The 13,303-nt window shown below is 35.9% G+C and overlaps 1 protein-coding gene across 3 annotated transcripts in view; it reads right to left on the bottom strand.

Annotated features, from left to right (window-relative positions):
- Positions 1-13,303, bottom strand: part of GPCPD1 (glycerophosphocholine phosphodiesterase 1) — a 63,012-nt gene that overhangs the window by 20,380 nt on the left and 29,329 nt on the right. For all 3 annotated transcript variants that reach the window (XM_030872607.2, XM_060284294.2, XM_060284295.1), the window contains 7 exons: positions 12,967-13,129; positions 12,530-12,662; positions 11,714-11,768; positions 7,314-7,406; positions 3,393-3,470; positions 2,643-2,682; positions 925-986 (listed from right to left, as the gene is read on the bottom strand). In XM_030872607.2, coding sequence (XP_030728467.1) covers positions 925-986; positions 2,643-2,682; positions 3,393-3,470; positions 7,314-7,406; positions 11,714-11,768; positions 12,530-12,662; positions 12,967-13,129 — 624 coding nt within the window. The remainder of the gene's footprint in view (positions 1-924; positions 987-2,642; positions 2,683-3,392; positions 3,471-7,313; positions 7,407-11,713; positions 11,769-12,529; positions 12,663-12,966; positions 13,130-13,303) is intronic.

Below are 13,303 nucleotides of genomic sequence, written 5' to 3'. Positions count from 1 at the left end.
ATGAAAGTTGTCAAACCTTTGATAAACAATTTTTTTAAAGCCTGTTTTTCTGTTCTATGAAATCACAAGTCTAGAAATCATGGAATTTCTAAGAACCAAACTATTTCAGAATTTTGGACTAGAAGGAATGACTTAGCTGGGCTTCATAAATATCTGAAAATTTATACAAATCATGCTCTAAATTCACTAAGACAATGTCTATTTTAGGGGCTCTCTTGTAGCATCCTTTTTGGAGGGTGAATAATCATGATAAACTGAAATTACCTATTTTTGCCTAAGAAGTCTATTGTACCTGACACATCACCAGAAAAAGACAGTGGAGAAGAGAAAAAATTAGGAAATGGAGCCAGCAAGAAAATGAGACTCAGCATGGCCAAAGAAGGTATCTGGTATTCGCGCAGGCTTGCCTGACGCTGTCAAAGGAATTCCTCTATGAATTGGGTCTAGTTTTTAAATGTTCATGCCAGTTTTTGTTACACATTTTCAGAGTGAATACTTGAAATCTGTATTTCATTTTAAGTAACCAGGGTACTTATTTTCTTTGGTTGGGGAATTTCTCTCTAAAAGCTAAGGACCAGCCTTACATATTGTAAAAATGTCTCTCCCATCGTCACACTCCCCAACCCCTTTTCTGTGCCCTTTCCTTCCTGTTTATATACAGAAATATGTGAATTTCCTATTCTTACCAAATTAACCCAATGAGGTAGGAATTTTATTCATTTGAGCAAATAAGTTTCTCAAAAAAAAAAAAAGGCACCATAGGCACACTTCAGAAGAATGTATCTTCTCTAAAAAGCATCAAACATGTTTACATTAATGTTGTCTTTTACACAGCCTTTTTAGTGCCCATTTAAAAGACCATAATAAATTATTCAGATATAACAGAATAATGATAGCCTGCCCTAGTTTTCCTAAGGAACTTACCATCTTAAGAGAAGGAAATGGCTGATTTTCAGAAAAGGAATTTTCCTCCTCAACCACAGATTCTGAAAATTTAAATTACAAAAACTCAGTAGATAAATGCCATTTTATCACTAAGACCTTTTCCTAAATTCTGAAGGCAAAAAAAAAAAAAGATGTAGTTATGAGATCCTTTCATATATAGTATTTTTGAAGGCTCCTGTATTTATTAATTTTAACCATTAAAACCCCCATTTTCAAAATAAGCATCCTTTATGAAGACTGGTTTACAACATTTAGTAGGAACATCACAGTTTATGACCTCAACAGTGATTATTTTCTTATAAAAACTGTAATATAATTTTAAGAAAGGAGTCACAAGCAGTGATTTGTTATTTCTCAGTGAAATTAAGGGCTGTGTAATCTTGCTAATACTTCTACTTGAGATATCAAGTTCGAAATTAAGAGAATCTATAGGTAGCATTACCATTTAATCCAAAATTGATTATGTCTCAAGGCGCACAAGAATTTTTTTCCAAAAGAGAAAAATTTTTATATCAAGATTAAAAAGAAAAATCACCCAGGAACAAACAAAAAGCAAAACAAAAATTACAACAAAAATAACCAACCCTAGTGCATTACAAATTCAAAAACTAAATCATGTAAAATTTTCCAGTCAAATAAATTAAAGGTAAAATTGATTTTACTACTAATAGTTATGAACTATTTACAAGCTTGTAAAGTCATATTTACGCTCTGAGAATAATCTTTGGAGTCTTTGGCACCTCACTAATTTCTTCATAAAGGCATTCCAACTATCCTGTTATCCTAAATGCAGATTAACATCTAATGAGTACCTACTATAACCAGAGTACTGTAAATGTTTCAGGGAATATAAAAACATTTCCCCCACCCTTGAGAGGTTTACATCCTGGAGGAAGAGAAAGGACATACAGAAAAATAAAGGGTTAAAGAAAGGACACACCAAGGCTAAAATGAATGTCACAGACTACTAAATTCTGTGGAAGTAGAAAGTAAAGTGGAATTACAAAGGGATTTTGTGGGTAGGACAAGCTTTGAGGAAACAGGCACAGAGTGGTTAAATAAAGTAACCGAGGTCACAGTTGGTAAATGCTAGAGCTGGTTTCAAATTCCTGGCTCTGGAGCCAGATTCTATACTTGATACATTCTGTACTTTGTAATGCTTAAGAATGTGTGGAAAGAGGGACCTCCCTGGTGACACAGTGGCTAAGACTCCGTGCTCCCAATGCAGGGGGCCCGGGTTCGATCCCTGGTCAGGGAACTAGATCCCACATGCATGCTGCAACTAAGAGTTCGCATGCCACACTAAGGAGCCTGTGTGCCACAACTAAGGAGCCCACCTGCCACAACTTAGGAGCCCACATGCCACAACTAAGAGGCCGGCGAGCTGCAACTAAGGAGCCCACCAGCTGCAACTAAGACCCAAATTAATTAATTAAATAAAAAAGAATGGATAGGTACAAAATTATAAAGAATTTTTGATCATCAAGCTAAGAAAATTCATAAAAGTGAAAAATCATGCTTACTATACATGACATGTATGCATTTGGCAATTAATACATATAAAGCCTTCATGTCTATAAAATTACATTTATATAACCCAGTATTATATTAAAGTCACCAAGAGTAAGTTAAAATGGATAAGGAAATTCATGATGCTAATTATGAAATGAAAACAGTGTTTTCACATTGGTACATACCTTTCAGTTCTTTAGATTTTAGTGCAGTCACATGAGTGAGCTAGAAAACACACACACACACACACACACACACAAAATGTAATCAGAAAAAAAGGCCTTAGTTTATGAAGATATGGTTAATAGAACTATAACTTGAAAAGCTATCAAGTTAGGAGAAATTATAAAATGTAGAATCATCAGTTTAGTAAGAATAAGCACTTACCACTGTACATATTTTATATTTACATACATATGCATAAGACCATGATCAAATACCCAAGTAGGGGAGAATATAAAAATTATTAGGTTAGGAAACTGTTTATACTCAATCAACCAATAATTTAGGTATCTAATGAGAATAAGAAGAGGGATCATGTAAAATTACATAGTAAAATACAGGAGGATTTTAGATAGTAGCATAGCTATAAAAATCAACAATAGCATAGAAGGCTAAGTATAAAATAAAAAAGAGCTAAAGCAGACCAGAGACAACCTAAGATTATGGCTAGCCCCTATGGCCTATAAAGACTTATAGCCCATCTCCTTCAAAAAAGCAAAAAAAAAGATGGGGTCCATAGAAACTGTTAAAGAAGACAGATGGATGAGCACGAACCCATCCTTCCTAACAGAACAGAAAACCAAAGCACAGACTCAGTACATGCTGTATGTATCTAGTCATCCCCATGTACAAAGAGAACATTACTATATACAAACAAGTACAAATAGTCCTAAAACTAAAAGATAATTTACGTTTTACATTATTATTACTACCTTTAACAACTGGAGTTGGTCAAAGGTTAATTCTTTTACTGGAATTTCAAATAATTCAACTGGATCAGCATCAAATTTCTAAAAGAGAAAATTGGGCCCCACGTTATTACTGAATGTTTACTCTAAACTGGCCTAATATCTCAATTTACTGATGAGAATAACAGCTTGGTGGCCTCAGTGAGCCCATGCAGGGGAGCCCTTGCTACCGAACACCACCTCCCAGCTTAAATTCTGGCTTTTGTTTTTAATGTAGGTGGGAGTGCCTGGAAGAAAACAGCTGGGAAGAAGCTGTAGCACTAAAGACACACTGAGAACCAAGCCACAAGTCAGTCATTTCCCCTATTTCCTGTCATGCTGTATACATTTTATTTGACACATATCCATGCTACAGGACTAGGAAATCAACAGGCATGCAGGATCTAAGGATTAGTTTCTATCAGTAAGTTTCTAAGCCTTTTAAACTGAAGTTTGGTTAAAAACAGCCACAGAAATCAACTGTCATGAAAAAATCGTCTGGTTAGCTGTAAGTAGTAATATTTAATAGGAACCCTAATCTATTATAAATGCTTTCCCAAGGAGCAAATCTGTTTTATTAGATTTTAATATCATATCAAATGTCACACTGTTTAGGCACTTCTATCTTAAGAAAATGAGTTAATGTACCACCAATAAATCATCAATCCAACAAATATATTAAAATCCATTACATTTATATTCATTCATGTATATATAGTATGAGGCTATATACGTATAAATTTCTTCTGGAAGGACACGCAAGAAACTATTAAGAGAAAGGAGTACCACCAAGGAGAAAAAGTAAAGGAAGATTTACTTTTCATTTCATAATCTTCTGAACTACTTATAATTTTATAAATGAACATAAATTGGTTTTTTAAGGAAAATACCAACTTAAAAATTAATACTAAAAATATATATAATTTATTGCTTTCATTCTGCAATTAACTGAACCAGGTTCAACTTAAGAGCAGGACGAATTCTGGTGAAAACTGGGGATCAGTTATACTCTTCAATTAGCCCTCATGGATTTTTAGAAATTACAGCTAGAGTCATTAATCTCAATCTTGGTTAGTGAGTTCCTTCACCACTCCATTCCTTCTCATTTCGCTTTGCATTAACATTTCCCCACAGCAAAAAAAACCTGCCCCAATTCTATTAAGTAATTCTACTTCTGTCATCTAAATAGGTGCACCTCGGAAATTCCCGGGAGGTCCAGTGGTTAGGACTCAGTGCTCTCCACTGCCAAAGGCCCAGGCTGAATCCCTGGTCAGGGAACTAAGATCCCACAAGCCACGCAGCGTGGCCCCCCAAAAATAAATAAATTTAAACAAATAAATAAATAAATTTAAACAAACAAATAGGTGCATCACCTTCCTTCCTTCTCCTAATACCCTTTCACAGAAAGGGAAGGGTCCTTTTCTATAAATGATAATAATCCAAACTGATACGACTGTTTAGAATCCACTAGCAGGCAGAGCTAGGTGCCTTGTCATAGGTGCCTTGCATACTACACCAATGCAGTGTCTGATACATGTTAGCAAATCAAACTTTATTTATCTTGAAGTATACTTAAGTTACAATATTGTGTTACTTTCAGGTGTACAGAAAAGTGATTGTTATACTTTTATATATGTGTGTATACATATATAAGTAATTATGTATCTATTCTTTTTCAGATTCTTTTCCATTACAGGTTATAAGATATTGAATATTGTTCCCTATGCTGTACAATAGGACCTTGTTTATCTATTTTATATATAGTAGTTTGTATCTGCTAATTCCAAACTCTTGATTTATACCTCAGCCACCCCTTTTCCCCTTTGGTAACCATAACTTTGTTTTCTAAGTCTGTTTTTGTTTTGTAAATAAGTTCATTTGTGTCATATTTTAGATTATACATGTAAGTGATATCATATGGTATTTGTCTTTATTTTTCTAACTTACTTCAATTAGTATGATAATCTCTAGGTCCATTCATGTCACTATAAATGGCATTATTTTATTCTTTTTATGGCTGAGTAGTATTCCATTGTATGTGTGCATATCTTTACACATTCATCTGTATCCATTCATCTGTCAATGGACATTTAGCCATGTCTTGGCTATTGTGAAGAGTGCTGCAATGAACACTGGGGTGCATGTATTTTTTCGAACTATAGTTTTCTCCAGACATCCCAGGATTGGGATTGCAGGATCATATAGTAACTTAATTTTTTAGTTTTTTGAGGAACCTCCATACTGGCTGCACCAATTTACTTCCCACCAACAGTGTAGGAAGGTTCCCTTTTCTCCATACCCTCTCCAGCATTTATTATTTTTAGACTTTTTGATGATGGCCATTCTGATTGGTGTGAGGTGATAACCTCATTGCAGTTTTGATTTGCATTTCTCTAACAATTAGAGATACTGAGCATCTTTTCATGTGCCTGTTGGCCATCTGTATGTCTTCTTTGGAGAAATGTCTATTTAGTTCTGCCCACTTTTTGATCGGGATTTTTTTTTTTGATATTAAGCTGTATGAGCTCTTTGTATATTTTGGAAATTAATCCCTTGTCAGTAGCATCATTTGCAAATATTTTCTCCTAGTCAGTAGGTTGTCTTTTTGTTTTGTTTATGGTTTCCTTTGCTGTGCAAGAGCTTTAAAGTTTAATTAGGTCCCGTTTGTTTATTTTTGTTTTTATTTCCATTAGTCTAGGATACAGATCCAAAAAAATATTGCTGCAATTTATGTCAAACATTCTGCCTATGTTTTCCTCTAAGAGTTTTATAGTATCTGGTCTTACATTTAGGTCTTTAATCCAATTTCAGTTTATTCTTATATATGGTGTTAGAGAATGTTCTAATTCATTCTTCCACACGCAGCTGTCAAGTTTTCCCAGTCTTAACTTTAGATCAACACAACGGAAAATGATACCCAACACAGTTTTAAAGAAAATGCCAAAGAAAAGGGTTTTTAAAGGACCCTCCTAGTTTAAGTCCCTGAGAAATCACTTGGTTAACTTGTATACTGAAGTCCAGATGCTATATAATTATTACAATTATTTCCGTACAACAGTAATTATAATTTTAAAGAAATTATATGCTTTTTAAATCTCCTTCTGGACTTTCTCCTCTATCATGCCCTCTTTTCCATTCTCACTGTCTCTACTCCAGTTCTGGCTTGTCTTAAGGTTTGGCCCACATTTCCACTCCCCTTGTCTCTAGTCTCTGTCCTCTTAAGTTGTCCTTACATCAGGTATCAAAATATTCATCTGAAAGTTTACTTCTAAAACATTTCCCTACTTGGTTCAAAAGTCTTTCAAAAGAAGTCCCTAGCTCCTAAGTCTAAACCCCTGAGGCTCTCCACTATCTGGCTCCGAAGCACTTCTCCAATTTTATTTTTCACTGTGGCTCTTACCACTAGTCAAATCATATAAGCTTATTAACTTGAGAAAAAGCTTGAAGCAAAAAGAGAAAGGAGCCTGAAAACAAACACTCTGATAGCTTCCTTTCCTGCCTCAACAGAGGGACAGTGGCAGAATGATACAGAAACCACGTGTAATATCCTTTTTGTTAAATAGCATTAAAAAAAGAAAATTCAGCCATACAGAGAAAATACTCTAAAAAATTAATTCCTGACTCCTCCCTCTCTCTTGATGTTGTAGGAAGGAGCTTGAGAGAGGAAAGAACTGGCAGTAATTCCCTAAGAAAATGAACTAACCAACTCTATTAAATAAATAATTAAATATATAGTCATTCATCAGTATCTGCAGGGGATTGGTTCCAGGACTCTTCACAGATACCAAAATCTACAGATGCTCATGTCCCTTATATAAAATGGCATAGTATGTGTATACAAAACTTCCTAGTTTTAAAACCTACTGTCTAACTGTAAGAGTTTAAAATAAAGGAATTTCTACATACCTTTTTCATAGTCAAACAACAGGTCAGATCATGATACACTACAGGCACAAAATCTTTTGAAAGATGTACATCAAATTCTACAAAGGCTGCACCCTGACAGAAATAGAAGAAACAAGTATTTGAAAAATATTATCTGGCCCACGATACATCTAAAACTATAAGAACATGAGAAATTTATTGTTCACCATAAAATTACAGACTTGTACACACAAAACTTCTTCATGAATCATTTAATGCTATACTTCAAGCTTTTCTAAAAGGTAATTTCTTCTTTTAAAACAATTATAATTTCTTTTTTGCAATAGCACACCAATTTTTTCCTGGCAAAAAAATGGGTTCTGATCCTACTCGAACACACCCTGGGGCCCTTCTGTGGCAGTGGACAGCCTCCACCAGTGTCACCTCTGCTATTGCTATTAGCAGAAATGGCGCCTGGAGCATGGCTACCTCGCACCTCATTGCCCCTACACACCTCAGATGGACAGGGGAACCTCAACGGTGAGGTGGGAACAAGAATAAGCTTCAGTCTCTTAGCTCTGCTCCTTGGTGCACTTGAGCAGTACACTTTACAACCTTTCTTAATAAAACCTCAATAATCAGATTAAAGAGGAAACTGTAACTTCTACTGAAAAGAAAGAGAAAGCAGAAATGGGCAACAAGAATGATGCATATGCCAAATTTCCTAATAGAAGCCTAAACAGAAGAAAGGTGGACACAAATTAGACTTAAGTCAGATCCATCATGACATATGAATTAATCCAAATAAAGGCTGAGAACATAAACTGACATACAAATTTGTGCATTCACTAAAAGAAAGCCAGCTGGGATCAAAGAATACATGGTTTGAGGATTCTGTAATGTGTCTATGGCCCAGACAAGTGCTGTATAAGAATGGATGGACACGTTTCCATCCCTTACCCTAGCTTTAGGTCAAGGAAGATGCTCAACTTTTCAGTACGTATGGATCAGAGACTAGAACAAAAGGAGCCTGCTTCCTCAATGACTTCTGAAGCAGGAAATAAGCTTAGCTCCTTCTATTGTCAACAAGACAATGACACAAATCATTTTTACCAAAGAGAACAAACCCTATGTCCCCTAAATAGTTACAATGATTAAAAGAAATTATAGCTTTCCAGTTTAAAAGTTTAATTTTACATGATCACCATCCTTTAGAAAGATAAATTTACTAAGAGGTAAAACTTGATCTCAAAATTCATGTGTAAGGGACTTCCCTGGCAATCCAGTAGTTAAGACTCCACGCTTCCATTGCAGGGGTGCAGGTTCGATCCCTGGTCAGGGAACTAATCCCGCATGCCGTGCAGTGCAGCCAAAAATTTTAAAAAAAAGAAAAAATTCATGTGTGAGCAAGCTTTAAGAAATAAGCCAATAATAACCAAAATCTCTTCAAAGATGTCTTTAACATTAAAATCAAACCAGATTTTCATAACTAACATAAGAGCCATAAAAGTACAAAGGGTTTCGACAGAAAAAAAGGGCTTAATGAAATCCTCTCTCAAAAAGCAGAGACCCTAGGGCTTCCCTGGTGGTGCAGTGGTTGAGAGTCCGCCTGCCGATGCAGGGGACACGGGTTCGTGCCCCGGTCTGGGAAGATCCCACATGCCACGGAGCGGCTAGGCCCGTGAGCCATGGCCGCTGGGCCTGCACGTCCGGAGCCTGTGCTCCACAACGGGAGAGGCCACAACAGTGAGAGGTCCACATACCGCAAACAAAACAAAAAAGCACAGACCCTAAAAATTCTTTATCAGGGATCTTCATGTGTTGACAGCTAATAAAACCACGCTTAGATTACTTAGCTACAGTGAACTAAAACTCGTTCCAAATAATGACCTACAGCACAACATACTCACAGATTTAATATTCTTTCAATACAAAAACAGAACTATCCACTATTAACATTTTTAAATATCAAAATAATTATGATAATCAATCTAATATGTCATGAAATATAAAATGCATCATTATTTTATATACCACTAAGAGGGAGAAAAAACAATGCCAATCAAACCATGACAAGCTAAAACAGCTGTAAAACTATCCCAATTTTAGAGATATTAAAATATGAAAAAAGTATGTCTTAGAATAGATGTTTGCTCATATAAGTGATAAAGTTAAACATATGACAAATCAAATTTATTTGGTGAACTATTTTAAAAAAGGCTAAGTTTAAGGCATGTGGAGGACACTGGGGAAAAAAAACAAAATAAAATGAGATGTTCCTCCATTTTTCCCTTAGTTTAACTTGAGAACATGAGGCTTAACTTGAGGTACAGTGGAATGTGGGGGGAAATAATGCAGGTTCTTGATTAAAAATGTCAAGTTTCAGGTGCTGAAAAAACTAAAAGCTGAAAAAAGAAAAAAGGACTATCTCTGAATAATTACATAAAAGGAGTTAAGAAATTCAACATAATCAAGTTGGTATACAGGATGCAAACTGACAGACTTCAAAAAGTGTTACATAAAATCACTATCAGGGCTTTCCTGGTGGTGCAGTGGTTGAGGGTCCGCCTGCTGATGCAGGGGACACGCGTTTGTGCCCCAGTCCAGGAAGATCCCACATGCCGCAGAGCGGCTGGGCCCATGAGCCATGGCCGCTGAGCCTGCGTGTCCGGAGCCTGTGCTCCGCAACGGGAAAGGCCGCAACAGTGAGAGGCCCGCATACCACAAAAAAAAAAAAAAAATCACTATCAAATCCTTCTGTAAACATTATTTCCAAAGTGAGTATCTAAATAAGCATAGTAATTCAATTGATGAAATGCAGTGCTTAATGCGGAATGTTTTTCATGCCTCAAACACTTAAAATGTTATCTCAAAAAAAAAGGATGCTTAAAAAACAAACAAATGGGACAGAATTAAACTTAAAAGCTTTTGCACAGCAAAGCAAACCATCAATGAAACGAAAAGACAACCTACTGAATGGGAGAAAATATTTGCACGTGATTATGACTCATAAGGAGTTAATATCCAACATATATAAAAAGCTTATGCAACTCAACATCAAAAAAACAAACCACCCAAGTAAAAAACTGGCAGAAGAAATGAACTGACATTTTTCCAAAGAGGAAATGCAGATGGCCAACAGGCACATGAAAAGATGCTCAGGGACTTCCCTGGTGACGCAGTGGATAAGACTCCGTGCTCCCAATGATGGGGGCCCAGGTTCGATCCCTGGTCAGAGAACTAGATCCCATATGCATGCCACAACTAAGAGTTCGCATGCCACAACTAAGGAGCCTGCCGACTGCGACTAAGACCTGGTGCAACCAAATAAATACATAAATATTTTTTTTAAAAAAAGATGCTCAGCATCACTAATCATTAGGGAAATGCAAATCAAAACTACAATGAGTTATCACCTCACAACTGTCAGAATGGCTATCATCAAAAAGAACACAAATACAAATGTTGGAAAGGATGTAAAGAAAAGGGAGCCCTCCTACACTGTTGATGGGAATGTAAACTGGTGTAGCCACTGTGGCAAACAGTATGGAGGTTTTTCAAAAAATTAAAAACAGAACTACTATATGATCCGGCAATTCCACTCCAGAGTATACAAAGAAAACAAAAACACTAATTCGAAAAGGCATATGCACTCCAATGTTCACAGCACATTAGTTACAACTGCCAAGATATGGGAGCAACCTAAGTGAATGGATAAAGAAGGTGTGTGTGTGTGTGTGTGTGTACACACACACACACACACAATGGAATACTGCTCAACCACAGAAAAAGGGTGACATTTTGCCATTTGTAATAACATGGATGGACTTGGAGGGTATTATGCTAAGTGAAATAAGTCAGAGAAAGACAAATACTGTATGACATCACTTAGGTGGAATCTAAAGAACATAACAACGAGTGAATATAACAAAAAAGAAACAGACTCACAGATATAGAGAACAAATTAGTGGTTACCAGTGGGGAGAGGGAAGGTGGAAGGAGGGGCAATAAAGGGGTAGGGGGTTAAGTGGTACAAACAATGAGGTTTAAAATAAGCTACAAGGATATATTGTACAACATGGGGAATACAGCAAATATTTTATAATAACTATAAATGGAGAATAATCTTTAAAACTTGTGAATTACTATATTGTATAGCTGTAATTTATATAATATACATCAACTATACTTCAAATTAATTAATTGATTTTTTTAAGAGGATGCTTAGGATTCCATTAACTTCAATCTTCACCATGAATCTAAATAAAAATGCCTAGAAATACTTTACCTTCACTTAGAAATATATTCAGAAAAAGCATAAATATTCTCCCTTTTAACCTATTAATGCAGACTGAAGGAAGCTCTCCAGGCCTACATTTCTCTACTTTTCTACCTTTGGACCATCAGTCCAAAGTTGTTTAAAGAAAGAGAGATTCACTTACATGACTAGCAGCATTTCTTAAAGAAGCAATAGTATTTTCCTGAACTTTAGCAAGCCTGCAAGAAAAGAAATATATAGAAATATAGTTATCATTACTATAGAAAAAAAAATTTAGTAAAGAAGTCAACTACATTTTAAACAATGGACATAGTACTTATTCTCTATTTTGAGGCTAACTTTGCCATCCCCAAAATAAGACTGTGACCATGACTTAGTTGGTGTATTCATTCCATAAATCAAGCTCTAACAATTTTAGGTATTTACAAGCTGAATACAGATATATCCTATACCATCCCATACCTCCCCAAGTGAGGTGACCAGTTAAGGAAAACAATCCTTTGCAATGGGCATGAAGTAGTGGAGAAACTTGCTCCCTGCATTGCAGCCTCAGGTGACTTGATACTGGCAGACCAGGGAAGGGTGGAAAAAGGCAGACACACCAACAGGGTGAAAGAACGGAAACTGTACTGAGAACTGGTGAGGAAACTAAGACCCTGAGAGAACAACATGCTGAAAGTCAGGACCACAACACAGACACACTGATATCATCAGGCTGACTGCATCAAGCTCTCCCCTCCTGGCTTTCTAGTTTTAATGTCTCTCTCATCAATTCAGTAGAATACTAAAAAGACTGACCAGAATCTTACAAGAGAGTTAGTCTCTAATTAATTTGAACTGGAAACCCCAATTACCAAATTACATTTAAATCCCAGGGTAATAATTAAAAGGATCGTTTGACCTTTTAGTTGGTCAAACCTATTTAACCTTATCAAGCATGAGCTACCAAATGCTAGTACTACTCAAATATTCAACCTACTGAGCAGTTGTTGTAGAATTTCCTGCACCTCGATGTCCAACATCCAATGGTATTCTTGGCTTCCAATACTTGGAAAATGAAGATTTCATGTCACAATTGTATCCTGGTAACGGCTTAATAATTATATAGTCAACTTTCATATGAAAAAAGGGGGAAGGGAAATAAAGACAATTAAAAAGGCTATGATGAGCTCAATTACACTTAAAAACCACTCAAAACAGCTTTATCAATCGATCAAATAGAAAGAAATCAAGTCAAAACGCATTCAAATTAAAGCTTCCAGAAAATTAGATATGTCTTTATTGTTACTGTATTTGTTAATATTCTAAAACAATTTATTAATTCTTTACCATTCTCAAAAGCTCAATTTGAAACTAATTGAAATCCTAACTTAATCTGCTTATTTGTAAAGGGTCACCCTGCTTCTCCAGGCTTACCTCTCACTTTGCCTATTGTTTTTCTGGAATTTCTGCTCATGATGGGAAGAGTAAGGATTCCAGCACTCTTCCCACTCTCTGCAATGGTGGATGATAAGAGGCACGCTGTACCCACATGTCCAGGAAGAGTGTCGCCCTGAACTATGTGTTCACTGAGATCTTCCTGAAAAATGAGGTTAAGAATAACCCAAATTCTTATACTTCAATATTTTCCATTTAAAGATCAAAAGACATCCTTTAAAATCAACTCAGAATCTATGGAGGAAGATCAGTATGAAACACAACCAAATTTATATTCAGGTACTTTAGATAGCTTTGTTGTAATGAGTAACACATT

The sequence above is a fragment of the Globicephala melas genome, chromosome 15 (genome assembly GCF_963455315.2).
Source record: "Globicephala melas chromosome 15, mGloMel1.2, whole genome shotgun sequence".
In the NCBI taxonomy this organism is placed as follows: domain Eukaryota; kingdom Metazoa; phylum Chordata; class Mammalia; order Artiodactyla; family Delphinidae; genus Globicephala; species Globicephala melas.
The sequence above is the reverse complement of the archived record's forward strand: the minus strand, read 5'-3'. Positions and strand labels throughout refer to the sequence as shown.